General features: G+C 37.4%; 1 protein-coding gene across 4 annotated transcripts in view; it reads left to right on the forward strand.

Annotated features, from left to right (window-relative positions):
* LOC150076433 (uncharacterized) overlaps positions 1-15,729 on the forward strand; it is an 840,218-nt gene that overhangs the window by 391,248 nt on the left and 433,241 nt on the right. For all 4 annotated transcript variants that reach the window (XM_090388172.1, XM_090388173.1, XM_090388175.1 and 1 more), the window contains exons 5-6: positions 3,423-4,259; positions 13,708-15,207. In XM_090388172.1, the coding sequence (XP_090244298.1) occupies positions 3,423-4,259; positions 13,708-15,207 (2,337 nt within the window). The remainder of the gene's footprint in view (positions 1-3,422; positions 4,260-13,707; positions 15,208-15,729) is intronic.

Consider the following 15,729-nt stretch of genomic DNA (forward strand, 5'->3'; position numbering starts at 1 on the left):
AAAAACTTTGGGAGGTGCAATATGGTCACAGAAGCCGATGCGCCAACAACTACCAAATCAAAAAAAAAAAAAAACTAAGTACTATAGGTTCTAATACCTCTCGTGTTTGGGGTTTTCATTAAAAAAAAAAAAAAAAAACTGTATGTTGTATATTAAACTCTGGTCATATGGAAGTCCATGCAACATTTTTTTTTTTTTAGTTTTAAAAAATTCAATTTTTATGAATGTGGGTTATATTTGCATTTTTAAAGATTTTGATCAGTTGGTTTACTGAATTGTTTTTATACAATACATAAACAATATTTTTTATTTCAAAGTTTTATTTTTCAAATTAGTCTGAGGTTTATTTGCTTTTGTGGAAATGATATTATTTAGTTGGATGACCTCTGTTTTTAAAGGTTTTAGTTTAAATTTGATTTTATTGTTCTAAATCATCTTGAAAGGCAATGCCATTCAAATTGGTCTTGAATGTGATTATTGTTATTCCAATTTTTTTGTCCTTTGGTTGTTTATTTTATTGGTTTAAATCGATTGCTTTGCATTAAAAAAATATCCGTAAGATGGTGTGCTGTATTTAATGTTTACATTTTATGACAAGGTAAATACAGCAACCCCCCACATAACACGGTGCTTCTACAACACGGTTTCGCTCTAACATGATTGATAAATTGCAGCAGTCCTTGCACAACATGGTTTTGCTGTAATGTGGTTAGAGAATTTTGATAAATCTTGCATAACAGGGTATTTTTCAACTTTTGTGTGGGGGAAACCCTGTTATTATATTGGATGTAATTTTTCAACATTTCCACTCTTTTTTTTAATCCCTCTGTTGACTCGCTAGTCAAAAAAAAATATTGAGAAATCCCTGAATTTTATTTTTTTGGGAAATCTCCATGTTAATTCTGTCCTATTGAACTTGTGGAAAAATCTAGATTTCAAAGTTTTAATACCATTGGATAGTTCACCAGGCCATCCAAAAGATTTAAGTCCTCCAAATGTTGTGAAGTTTTTTTTCCTACCACAGCAGTTGTACTAAGTTAATACAACTTCTTTCATTCAGCCATTAGATAAAGGCATTATATCCATCTTTAAAACTCATTCCATCAGAAAATTTTTACAATGGATTTGGGAAAAATTTTATTCCAAATCTTTTGAAGTAATGGAGCCATCGAAACATTTCTCAATTGTGGACTGTATCAGAACAATAGCTTTATCGCTGAAAGAAGTAAAACCATCAATGTTAAATGCGTGTGGAAAAATTTGTGTGGCCAGAGCTAGTTCATTCAGGAAATATAGTTGAACCGGCAGAAAAGGGAAGCGGTGTGACAGTAGACCTTGCTACATCTAGGAGGGGAAGGTTTTGATGATATGATTACTGAAGCCCTCATGGGTAGCACAGTTGATAGAATCGCCCTCCTCCCCACACTGGGTGGAAAAGACCTGAGTTCGAATCCCATCGATGATGGAAGGAATTTTTATGGGTCTCTTTCACAACGTGGCTGAGTTTGTCAGACTAAGATGAGGTTAGCATGGTTTTTTTCTCCCAGAAGCTCGGGTTTTTCGTCCAGCAAAACAGAAAATCGACTTCCGGACACACGGAATTTATAGTCAGTATACACAGAGTAACATCGCCTTAGTCACTTATGCTCCTAAAAAAAAAATTAAAAAAGATATGATTACTGAAGACGTTCAAGAATTAGTGGTAGAAAAAGAGGCTGACGAAGCGGATTTGATGGAAATGGCACCGGAGATAAAACTAAATCAATTCAGAGGATAATAGCGTAGTGAAAATTCTAAACTTCCAAATTTTACACTAAAAAGCATACGGGAGGGCATAAAGTTAGCCGAGCAATTAGAATCTTATTTTTTGAATGCAGATTCTAGAATGAAATGAGCTCAAATTTCAAAAGGGAGCTTCAAAAATGCTTAGTTCCATACGATGAAATTCACAAAGATTTATCAAGCAAAAGTAAACAAACCCACATTACTGATTTTTTTAAAGAGGGTAGAAGATACATGAAATCTAGAATGGTGTATTTTTGTTAGTTTTGTTAACGAAATAGTGTATTTTTTGTTAGCTTTTGGAACATAACCCTCCCCCTTTTTGTACTTTTTCTTATTCCTGTATAACACAGTTTCGTACAACACAACATTTTATAGGAACCTAACTACCGTGTTATATGAGGGTTACCTGTATTTTATGATGAAGTTGTGAACTTTTTACAACTTTATATTTATGAAGCATATATTTATTCAACTCTGTGTTTACACAACTTTGTACTTTGTATTTCTCTGTCTGTGCACACTTTCTTAAATTGGGTCCACTAAAATTATGGTTAGAATTTTTTGGAGAAGAATAATTGCTTATAATAACTTTGTGATATTGTGATTTAATTATATAAATATAATATTTTAATGATGGATATTTTATTTTCAAACTTTTGCTAATTCTCTCTAATTTGTTTGTGTTTTGTTTGCTCTTTCTTGATTTGCTTATAAATGCACTTAAAACAGATATGAGTTTCATTTATTTTTTACAAATAATAAAATATATCAAATTTGTGCCATCTAGCAGTAGACTGTATTGGATACAGAGCTGTTTTGTATCCAATACAGAACTCATTTTAGAACAGTCAGAGGTTGTGCTGCCAATTCTCACAAATAAGGACTTTTTAAAATTTTATAGAGCACAGGGGAGGAAATTTCATACACGTGTACTGCATCTTTCTAATATATGTACATGAGTGTAGATTAGCTGTAGGTACATCCACATATGATTATGAAGGATTAGAGAATGCAGCTTGTTCATAATACTTCCAGTAGCCTTAAAACATTTTAGTAAATTCTGAATGAACATGTAATTATAGAGTTAGCATTAGTAGAGGCATGTGATGCAAGCTTATGCAGCTTGCTGCATAAGCTTGCTTTTGTTTTTGTTTTCATTTAAGCAACCACATATTTTATTTTATCATTACCTGTTTTATTTTTTTAATATTTTATATAAAAATCAAGCAGAAATATCCCTTCAGTAAGTGTACAATAGAATGTGCCTGAAAGAAACAGCCAACTTTCCCAAAAAAATTGTCTAGGTGTGCAGGAACTACAAGCATTTATGAATTTTGTACTTCGCCAAAGCAGGAAGTGGTAATTTCTAATATATTTACAAATCTCAAATTTCATACAAAATTATTAATTAAAAAAAAAAAAAAAAAAGTTTTTGGAAATGTTTGTTTCAAGGTGGCAAAATTAAAAGGATGGGGCATTACTTTTTTGAAAGGATGGAAGGACAGTATCACTAAAGGAGATGTTTTGTCATCACAAAAAAAGGACAGTTGGCAACAGTGTTCAGAGACATATTCATTTCTTTTAGTTTAAGAATATTTAAATTTTATTTTGAACAAAGCATTATTTCTTTTCTTTAGAATCCAGTTTCTTTTCATCTGGAATTGGTTTAAGCTCTCCTCTTACTCCTACCAGTCATGTAAGTCCCACAACTCCTTTTCCTTCACTTCTTCCTACTCTAGAGAGGCATCCTGGCTATGTTCACATGAACCTTGGTGGAAAAGAAGTGGATGATGGCCATTGTCTAGCTACAGATGCAGAAGAGCTACGGCTGATGAAAGCTCATGCAGATTGTATCTTAAAGCAAGATACTCCCAGCCGACATTCCTCTTCAGAGCGTGCCAAGTTAAAATGCGAATCTCAGGTAAAGCATGGTGAGAAGCCAAGTGGTGATTCACATAGGATGCCTGTACATGTGACTAAGGAGAAGCATGATGATGTCAAAGCATCAAAAAAGAATGAAGAAAAATCCCAGGAGACTAAAGTGCCAATCTGCAAAATTGAAGCAAACACTTCTGTCTCCACAAAACAGAATTCCTCATCACCTCCAGTATCTGTGGTGACAACAAGACATAGTTCTCCTGCATCAAATCAAACATGGGATTTGAAAAGTTCAGACACCAAGTGTTTCAAATGTGCATCCAACATAAAAGAGATTGGTGTTGCTACAAAAGTGAACACTACACCTCAGAAGTGTCTTGCTGGTGAGACCATTTTGAGTTTGTGTGGTACTCATCTTCCTGTAAGTGATAGTGCCATTACTACCAAAGCCAGCGAGTGCCACACTCCTACAGTTTCAACAGTTTCTACAACTGTGGCAAAGACACTTCCAACCACTACAACCACAGTTACTTATAGTCACAGTCTCCTGGAAACATCTGGAACAGATAGCAAAGTCTGCTTTCATAACTCTCCAGGTAAGCGTATAAAGTTTAAAGTGGAAAGGATTAAATTTATTGAAGATGTCTTTCGTTACTTTACCTCTATTTTTTAGGATATTTCCTGCTTCATAAATTTATATTTTGTAAGGAAACCCAACAAGATATAGATTAAGTTTCAGCAAATTTAATGCTTATTTATCTACTGAACTGATTAACTAGAATTATCACTATCAAAAGAATTTTTATTTTTATTTTATAATGGTAACCCCAAATATGAATGGTTATTGTAAACTATTCTATTCTAGTTCAACTATCATAAACTATTCTATTCTAGTTCACCTATTGTAAACTATTCTATTCTAGTCCAACTTAAAGTTTCCTGCCATCTTCTACTCTAGTACACATACTAGAGTAGAAGACGGCAGGCAACTTTAAGTTGGACTTGAATTTCTGTAGATAGTAATTTTCACGAAATCCATATGAAGAAAAGTGGTACAAAAGAACAGAAATAGACAACTGAGGCAGAAGAAGAAAAAAATGCTAACATTTTTGGTGAATCCAGAGTTGAACTGTGAATATATGTTGGCTGGCTGATAAATTTGTTTGGACTGGTCCACAAGAAGAGGATAAAATAAAGATGCTAATTCAGAAGAGTGTTGTCCAGTGGAAATATCTGTAGAAAAGGCATGCATTAGAAACTGAACGTGTGCATGCATGTGTGTGTGTGTGTGTGTGTGAGAGAGAGAGAGAGAGAGAGAGAGAGAGAGAGAGAGAGAGAGAGAGAGAGAGAGAGAGAGAGAGAGAGAGAGAGAGATATTACTATGTGACACAGAGCAAAATGGAAAGAAAAGAAAATAAGTTACAGCTAAAATACATTTAATGTTAAAATACGTACAGGAAAGTAATACAAATATTTCGGACAGTATGTTGCTCTTCATTATTTTTGACCGTTAATCTAAAAATCTAGAGATATAGAACCTACATGCGTGTAATGGCAGTCATGTATAGTGAACTGCGTGCATGCAACAATTAGCTGTTAGAAGAAAAAAGCTTGTGGTTGTGATGCATGAGAACGTTGTAAATGCCAATGTTTGCCAAGCATGAGGATGGTTGCCTCAGTAATGGGATGGCCACGACATCCTCTGTTTGTGTTAAAGGAATTGTTACAGCACGAAATGTGCAGTGATTCCAACTAGGTGTGGCGACGGTAATGGCAGGATTGATCAATAATCATGACATCACGGCATGGGTCACTGTCATGCTGGGTCGACCAGAAGTGCTCAGCAATGGCTAATGTTCCCTGTCCACTAAACGGATAGCTCTTTTGTGTTCGGAAACGTAATTGCTGAGCCTCCTGCCAGTTTCCCTAATGACTGCAGCTAGTGCAGTCGTGGCAGGAAATATGTAGATTAATCCATTCTGCAGAAAGGGGGGGGGACTGATGTTTTAACTCTGGACACAAGGAACGTCCTACCCGGGAATTGTAGGCATTTTATCCCATGAGCCTTTAAGACTAGAAATCTGTTGTGACAGGTTTGGGTGTAATGGGATAAAGGCAGTCGTGGCAGAGTCATTATTGTGAATGGTCCTGTTGGCCACTACGTGGTCACCGGCCTGTAGGTCGCACCTATCTTGGATACTGGTGGGGTAGCCACACCTCACAAGATCTGTCTTGACCCTAGTAATCTCAGTGTGCCTCTCATCCACAGAACTAGAGCGGGTCCAGGCACGGGTTAATAGGGCTCGTGCTGTGCCAAGAAGATGGCTGCACTTGTGTGCTGACTGGTAGTTGGTGAATTGGCCAGTACACATTGGCTTGCGATGGACTGTTGTCTTCAAACGCATGCCCTCACGCCAGACAAGGGTATCCAAGTATGGAAGGGTATTATTGTCTGACTCCAGCTTGGTGAATTGTATAAAAGATGACAGAGTGTTAAGGTGGTGCAAAAGTCGGTTGCCTGACTCCCGGGAAATAACCACAAACACATCATCCCCGTAGTGACACCAAAAGGCAATGGGATCTGGTAGACCCACAAATGCGCAACCTTTCAATTCCCCCATTGTGATGTTTGCAGTGACTGAACTAACTGGGGAACCCATGGCTATGTCATGTATCTGCTGGTAATTGGAGTCACCAAACATGATGGCCTGTTTGGTGACTCCATTTACCAGCAGATAGGGTGGTGCCAATATCCTCTGAAGTTAGAGAAGTCCTGTTGCTTAGGGTCTGATCACTATCCAGGAGCTCCTTGGCACACATAATGGCTAGTTCGACAGGGATTGAAGTGAACAGAGATACCATGTCAAATGAGTCCATGACTTCATCATCCGAGATTTATAGGGTATGAATCCGATCTATAGACACCGCACTGTTGGAAACTGTGTTGGCAGTCTTGCCCACTACGGGAGAGAATAAGCCTGATTCAGACGTGACTGCCATTACATGCACGTAGGTTCTGTATCTCTAGATTTTTAGATTAACTGTCAAAAACTGATGAAGGGCAACATACTGTCCGAAAGCTTTGTATTACTTTCCTGTATGTATTTTAGCTGCAACTTGTTATTTTCTTTTCCTTCCATTTTGCTCTGTGTCACGTAGTAATAATATATATATAATGAATCCAGAGCACGTAGGCCTTTTCACTTATAGAGAAAGAGAGAGAGAGATATTCACCTGACTGCTCTCTTCTGGAAAAGCTGTGGGACCTCCACATGATCTCATATATGCAAACAGTATTCCAAGGTACTGGGAATTTTGAGAGAACCTACTATATATATATATATATAGAGAGAGAGAGAGAGAGCCTGTTTTTTTAGAAGTTTTAGCATTTATACGTCTTATTGTGTTCACATGTGATAACTTGGATCCTAATGTTTGGATTTTCATGAAATTTTACATTTGAGCCTTTTAGAAAGATTTGTCATGCTAAATTTTTCATTCCCAAATTTCATTAAATTGGACCAATAGAAATCTGGCAATTATTAATTTTTGTCCATTTGCATGTAATAACTCAACTTCTAATGGATGGATTTTCACGAAATATTATTATTAGCCATATGGTGCAAGGAAGACTGCTTATGCTGCACCAGCCAAAAAAAAATAATTTCTGAATTACCCTGAGAGAGAGAGAGAGAGAGAGAGAGAGAGAGAGAGAGAGAGAGAGAGAGAGAGAGAGAGAGAGAGAGAGAGAATGAGTCAGAAGTAGAAAGGAATCACCAAAAAAGAGAAGAATGATGATATTTGCCTCTATTAGAGTGATTTGTCAAGCCTTCCCAAATTTCATTTTAATCAAAGTAATTAGTTTAGAAATGGAGGAATTACCTCTATTGATGTCTTGTAGAACACTTCAGTGCTGAGACTCTCCATTGTTAAATTACTATACAAATAGATTACATGTATTCTACACCTCATATGCAAAATTAACGATCCAGTCTACCACGGAATTGGAGGCCCGCGAACCCCAAGCCTGACCCCAAAATACATGGTATCACCAACCCTAATCTTTGAGCAAGATGTCCCAATTTCAAGAACAATTTAAATGCTTTGAAACCAAATAAATAATGAATCCATACTTTTAATACTTATTATTATTATTATTATTATTAGCCCTATGGTGCAAGGAAGCTTGAGGCTTATGCTGCACCAGCCAAAAAAAAATTCCCGAGTTACCCTGAGAGAGAGAAAGAGAGAGAAAGGAAGGAATAACCAAGAAAGAGAAGAATGATGATATTAGCTCAGGACCCTCACATTATTCATGCAACCATCCTTCTTCAATTCGAATTGTGTCCCCTCAAGTGTAGTCCAAGCAAGAGCTAAAACACCATCAGCACTGAGCTTGTTCGGTCCATTCACAGTCTTAAACACCTCGCAAGTGACTAATTTCGAGAGACGCTGCAATTTGCAGAAATGAAGCCTTTCTATAGAGTTACCAGACGTCCTCGTTTCCGAGGACATGTCCTAGTTTTAGGGCGCCCTCGCGAATTTTACACTTGAGTCCTAGTTTTTTGTAATTTAAAAAACCATCCCATCATAAAGTGAATTCTCATTAATATATTCTGTGCGTTGTACCTTCTTATTTCCTATGGATAATCCTTCTGAAGATTCTCCAGAGCATATGGCAATTCGGGAGGCAAATAACAAGTACACCACTGAAAAGCATACCGAGCCATTTACTCTAGAAGAACTTACTTCGGTGGTCAAGAAGATCAACATGAAGAAGTGTCCAGGAATGGATATGGTTGAACATGTGTTCATTATCCGGCTGTTAAAATTTAGACCTCTCTACTTGCTCTTGCTCTTCAATAAATTCCTCATGGAAGGCACTTCCCTGATGCTTGGAAGGTTTCTTTGCTTCGTCTTATCAAAAAGCCAGATTAGCCTGCCTTAAATCCACATGCCTACAGACCAATTGCACTGCTTGCTAATCTTGGGAAGATCTTGAAGCGGCTTATGGCTCTTAGCATTAGCATTAGTAGAGGCATTTGATGCAAGAAAGCAAGCTTATGCAGCATCAGCCAAAAAAAAACCACTTCCACTTCATCCCTCTGTTCGCTCAAAATACCTGTCCAGCTGAGCCTTAAACTTATTTAGGCTATTAACTTCCACGACAAGGGATGGAAGTCTGTTCCACAAACCAACCACTCGCTGGCTAAAGGCAAATTTCCGCATGTCTATCCTACATCTGTCTTTCCTCAATTTGAATTTATGCCTTCTCAGGTGATTATTCTGAGCGAGAGGAAGAATTCCATCAGCATTGAGCATGCTCAAACCATTCGATGCTTTATACACCTCTATCAGATCACCTCGCTGGTGCCTAGTCTCCAGACACTGTAATTTGCAAAACTTAAGCCTTTCTTCGTAAGAGCACCCCTTTGTTCCATTCACTAATCTTGTTGCCCTTCTCTGTACTCGTTCCAGCAGCTCTACATCCTTCTTGAAATGAGGCCTCCAGACCTGTATACAGTACTCTAGGTGTGGCCTGACCATTGCCTTATACAAGGGAATAATCACCTCCTTATCCCTGCTAGAAAAATTCCTATATATCATTGACAATACACCATGAGCTACTCTTGCAGCCTGTCTGCACTGCTCAGAGAACTTCATATCTGCCTGCACAACACCCCCAGGTCCCTTTCATTCTCTACCACTGTCAGTGTAGTACCACAGAGTTGATACGTTGCTCTGGGGTTGCTGTTTCCCATCTGTAGTACTTTACATTTGTCAATGTTAAACTTCATTTGCCACCTCTCAGCCCATCTGCTCAACCTTTCCAGATCCTGCTGCAGCAGCAGCATAGTGTCAGTAGTGTCCTTGACAACCCTGCCTACCTTTGTATTGTCTGCAAACTTGGACATTAAGCTTGATATACCATCATCAATATCATTTATGAATACAGAAAACAATAATGGACCCAACACTGAGCCCTGAGGGACTCCACTAATAACATTAGTCCACGATGAGCAGTGTCCATTGATTACCACTCTCTGTCTTCTTCCCCTCAGCCACCCACAGCAGCAATTTGCCTCCAATGTCACACTGCTCCAATTTGTGCAGCAGTTTTCCATGTGCAACAGTATCAAAAGCCTTTCTAAGATCCAAGTATATAATATCAAAGTTATTCCCTGCATCCAATTCCTTTGTGACTGCATCATAGTATCCAATCAAATTGGTCAGGCAAGACTTCCCCTTAACAAAACCATGCCGTGTCCGAGCTATAACTGAAGTCTTGTCTAAGTGATCCTGCAGTGCTTCTTTAACTAGTGCCTCCATTAATTTTCCTGGAACAGAAGTTAAACCTCACAGGTCTATAATTGCTTGTGTCAGCCTTTGATCCTCCTTTGTGAATTGGGGTCACATTTGCACATCTCCAGTCTGCGGGTACCTCCCCTGAGTCCAAGGAAGCTCTCATAATTATGGCTAAGGGTTTGCTTACTTCCTCTGCTGCCTCCTTTAATATAACTTGATAGATCCCATTCACCCCGGGTGCCTTTCTTGTGTTTATCTTCAACAGTTTCTCCTCCACTTTACTCTCAGTTATTACAAGTTTCTCTAGCTTACTGCTAGAGTTGAATACATCTCTGGCTTTCCCCTCGCTAAATAACTCCTCATGTGTGAATGTCAATGCAAAATATTCATTTAGTTTGTTAGCTACCTGAGCAGGATCATCAACAGTTGACCCATCGATATCAAGTGGACCAATCTGATTCATCCCCTTCCTTCTAGAGTTTACATAAGTAAAGAACTCTTTGCTGTTTTTCTTTGCATCCCTTGCCAAAGATTTCTCGTACTCTGCCTTCGCCTGCCTAACCTCCTTTGTAACTTGGTTACAGATCAACTTGTATCTATCATAGGCTTCTGTGTCGTGTTAATTTGTATGTATCCCATGTATGTTTCTTCTCTGCCATATGCCTCATCAGTTCATCTGACATCCATTTAGGCCTAAACCTTGAACAATATTTCTTAGATGGTATGTAAAGCCTAGTAGCTTCCAAGATAAGTTCTTTGAATGCTTCCCATTTTGCATTTGCTGTTGGTAACATCATCAGTTGGTCCCACTGTATAGAATTTAAATACTGTCTCAGTCCATCGTAGTCGCCTTTACGAAAGCAATAACCCTTCCCTTTACCCCTAATGGTAGTTACCTCTTTGAGTAAATTCCACTTCAGCACACTGTGATCACTGCCACCTAGTGGTTCATTTATCTGCAGATTCTTAATGCATGAAGAATCACTGCTGATAATCAAATCAAGAGTATTCCTCCCTCTAGTTGCCTCCCGAACATGCTGATGTAGAAAACAATCATCCAATAAATCCACAAAAGCCTTGCTAGTGTGTGAGTGACCAGCCCCCAAACTCCAGTCAATATCTGGGAAATTAAAATCTCCCATTATAAGACTCTGATTTACTGGCCCACTCTATTTCCCTGTGCAGTTTCTTATTATACTCATCAGAGTCATTAGGCCTATAGCACACTCCTACTCTCAATTTTGATCTCCCAATGCTTATGTCACACCAAACTGACCCGACACTGCACTGTCCAGCGATGTCGACTGGCTTCACTTCCTTGGATTTTATGTATTTCTTAACTAATAGCATAACTCCTCCTCCCTTCCTATCCGGTCTATCCTTTCTGTAGACGTTGTACTCCCCAAATTCCAGTTCTGCATTCCTTATATGTGTGACACCAAGTCTCTGATATCTGGTGTGACACCAAGTCTCTGATACCTCAAATTCATCAAATTTATTTACTAAACTCCTAGCATTGGTGTACACGCAAGTATACATGCACCTATTTCTATTCTTAGCTACCCTAACACAACCCATGTGTTTACTTGTACCGCAATGACTCCCGGCAGTCTCTGGAATATCCTGCATCTTGTTTTTCAGGCTTCTGGTCATTCCAATAGAAGCAGTGCAAGAATTAAAAACTAATATTAAAACATAAAAAACATTGAGATTCCTCTGAAACTAAAGAATTTTGTTACTTCCCTGAAGCGGATGGGACTTTTCGACCAGGGTCATGATCACAGGAAAGTGAAACCTTGGGTATTGCAATAGAATTTTATAGCATGGAGATTAGTTGTAATCTTGGCGCATGCTTGTGAAGTGCCATGAATCTGAAATGGGGTAGGGGCGACGTACATTGACTGAATTTTGATGTAATTTAATTAAAAAGTATGGATTAATCATTTATTTGGTTTCAAAGCATTTAAATTGTTTTTAAAATACGGACATATCGTATTCTCTCGCTCAAAGATTAGGGTTGGTATTCTATGTATTTTGGGGTCGGGCTTGGAGTCGGTGATGCATTGGATCATTGATTTTGTCTATGAGAGTATGGAATACATGTAATCTATTTGTATAGTTATTTAACAACAGAGAGTAATAGCACTGAAGTGTTCTACAAGACATCATAGAGGTAATTCCTCCATTTCTAAACTAACTTATTTATAACGTAGAACATATTGTGCCTTTGCTGCTCTGTTATCTGTTAATTAAATAAACTCCCATAAATTCCTTTTGACAATTCCACAAACTTCGCTTACTCTCCACTTGTATCCTTTCGACCTCGCAAGTATGGGCGATTTCTTGCATACCTTGGTACAGAAATATACCAAATTAGCACTTAGATATTTAGCCCAGGATCACCACATAACATTCCTAAAACCTTGCCTCAAACAAAATATTACTACGAAATTTGCTATTGTCAGATTCGACCAAAATTTACTAGGCTTAAACAAACTGGCTTACACCACATCGCATAGTGTCATTAACCTTACTCTGAGATCTTGTTATTCTATCAAGCAACAATATCTGCATCAAGTCAAACAAATCCATAATAAATTAAGAAAATACCTTCACCCTAACAATTGGTCACCCTTAAAAACCACTATCAGTTTTTGCTGCGAAGCACTAGCTTTGGAAGTTAGAGACCATCACAGAAATAAACTAAACAGGCTATCCTAGATATCTGAAAATCCATATGCTAATTACCCCAAACCACCACTCTAAACTTGCAGCACAACTTTCCAGCCCCATGTCACTAATCTGTAATTATTATTACTTCATTTTATATTATTACATTTTATTATTACATTATATTTACATTTTATGTTACTTCATTACTACACTGAGAGAAAGAAAGTGACTAGGCTGTCATCTTAGGAGAAACTTCTAGTGCCAGTGATCAGGGAAATGGCATTGGAAGGCGTCAGATGAAATGAGAGGCTCTGCTGATCTGAACATTACACCCCTAATGGACCAGCTGATACAAACTATGATTTAGTTGATTCTCATGGAAATGTCAGAGAAAACTGCAAATCCACCACCTAAGAAATCATTAGAAAAGGTTCTTGTTCCCATAGAAGTTGAGAGGCCTATAATTCTTTGTTTTGATAATGAGACTGCAGAGAATCCTGTTCCATCCCCAAGGCCAGCCTGTGGATGATGTACAACCAGAAGATGAGACACTCAAATCAGCATCTCTGTCTCAATAACATTCATCATTTGGCATTGTGCCTTCCTTGATGAACTTAGGTTACATTGTCACCCCTCAATTAAATGTGAAAAATGTTTTAATTTTGTTTTTGTTACATATTAATTTAGTGTAAATATTTATTTCTCACAAATCATATTTACTTTGCTTAATTATCTGGTTTTATTTTACCCATTTATTTTACTCAGTTTCCATTTATTAAAGGTCTGTATGTGGATTACTGGGGTGACAGAACATACCTCAACTATTTTAGTTTATTCTTATGGATGTCTGGTCAGGTAAACACAATGTCACTGAACATTGTATTTTCTGGGAACATAACCTTGACATTAACTGATCATTGCTTCTAATAGTGATATGCTTCTTCACACACCTTGTTATCATTCTATATTCTTGTAATATACATGAAACTGTAAGATATCTTGATTTTATTAATTCATTGTTATCCAGAATACATAGTTGTATTGTTATTACATATAATTTTTTAGGGTTATCACCAGTGCATTTTCCTATAGTTGATGCATCAGCAAACACAACAGCATCATGCCATATGTCCAACAAAGTTCCACAGTTATCATCTTCAGCATCAAGTCCCAGTTTATTATGTAAACATGTTTCACCATCAGTATCACTTTCCATTAAGCAGATGGCTAAGAAGGATTCTAGAGTGGACCATATTTCAAGGCCATCATGTGCTGTGACTGGTGATAGAGTTCAAAAGACAGAAGCAAGTCAAATATCAGTGAAGCCCAAGTGTTGTGTTTTAAGGGATAGTTCATACACTGATGTGAAACAGTGCTCTAATCCATCACCTCTTCTTCCTCCATCATCTCTTTCTCATTCTCCCATCTCTTCATCTACGTTACCATCTCCTGGCATGTGCTCACCAAGAATTTCTTCAAAGCAAATTATTACAAAAGGTTTTAAAGATACAGGACTAACTGAAATCAAAGAAGCAAAGACAGTTGTTGCTAAAGTGACATCCTCTGAATTTCAGCCAAACATATCCATTCCTCATTACACCAGAAGTGATACGAGTTCAAAAAAATCAACAGAAACTCAGTCCAAGACATGTCGTGAGTGGTTATCTTGTACTACTCATTGTGGTGATAATTCTCAAACAGGCATCCAGAAAGTATCACATTTTAAGACTAAAGCTGAAAGTGCCAGTAAAAATCAGAACCAAAGTAGTGGTGAAAGAAACTTCTCAACAGAAAAAGTGCCATTGAAATTAGAAATAAATAACAATAACAGGCATGATTGTGAATATCTTCAACAATCACTATCACCTGAAAATGGGTGGAGTAAAGCAAGGATATCTCCATTTACATGGCAGAAAAATGGAGAAACAAATGACGAACTCCAAGCCATTAATTTGACAGTATCCCGGAAAGTTCCAAAGTCAGAACCAGCTGAGACAGTACAGTGTTCCCAGAGTACCAGTGAAGGAAACGACAATACCCCACTGTCCAAATCTGTTGTTAATTCGTCCGTTGCTATCAAAGTACCCGAGAAGTCAATATTAGCCAGTGGAACAGTTGGTGTGTGCCATCCAAATAGTGCTTGTAATGATTCTAAATCTACATTGCTTTCAAGTCCATCAAAAAGTCAAACTGCTAATCCATCAAATGTTGCTGTTCTACATCCTAAGGAAATGCCAACAAATGAAAGATGCATATCTCAGAGATCACACAAAAGTCCCATTTTGAGCTTTGCTCCAAATTCCTCTTCACCTCAAGCCAAAACCAGTGTGTCTCATGAGTCATCTAGTCTTGGATCTAAACCTTTGAAAGCTGATAGGCCTGGACTAAAACGAGGGAAACTGGGAGAGTCAGTAAAAAATTCTCATGGAAATAGGAGTGTTATGGCATCTTCTTTGACAAGTTTAGCTGTGAACTTATCCAAAACAATCGTTCTCCCTAAGGATGGGCAAACCACTCAAAACTCATCAGCAGCAGCATCCTCAACAGTCATGATCCCTGGAACAGGTGAGCTGATATTTCTCTTAATAATCTGATTAGAAACTTTAAATTCTCTATAAATAAGTAATTTTGAGACCACTTCCTTTTAGATTTTAAAAAAATATTTAATATTTATAAATTAATATCTGATGTTTGTTAAAAGTTGGCTGTAGTTCTTAAGCATATATTTCTCACCAATATGCACAAATCGATTGATTTCATATGCTGCCACCAAAAATGCACAGCCATTAATCCGTGGGCTGTGCATTTTGTTTCTATTTTATTTGTTTTTATGGCATCCATGTTGGCTGCCATAAAAAAAACAATTACAATGAAGTAAACTCTCCTGACCAGTTGGCAGCTTTACTTGAATATAAACAAATTTTATTATCTAATAAATCTATTATTAATTTATTACTAAATAGTAAGGATGAAAATTCTGTTCTTGAAGGAATAGTTAATGAATGGCCACAAATAGCTAATGAATTTTACCTGATTTTATTAATTCAATTAAAAAAATACCTATTTCAAAATGTTTTTGATGTAGAT

Source organism: Mastigoproctus giganteus, chromosome 13, assembly GCF_048544385.1.
Source record: "Mastigoproctus giganteus isolate SK-2022 chromosome 13, ASM4854438v1, whole genome shotgun sequence".
In the NCBI taxonomy this organism is placed as follows: domain Eukaryota; kingdom Metazoa; phylum Arthropoda; class Arachnida; order Uropygi; family Thelyphonidae; genus Mastigoproctus; species Mastigoproctus giganteus.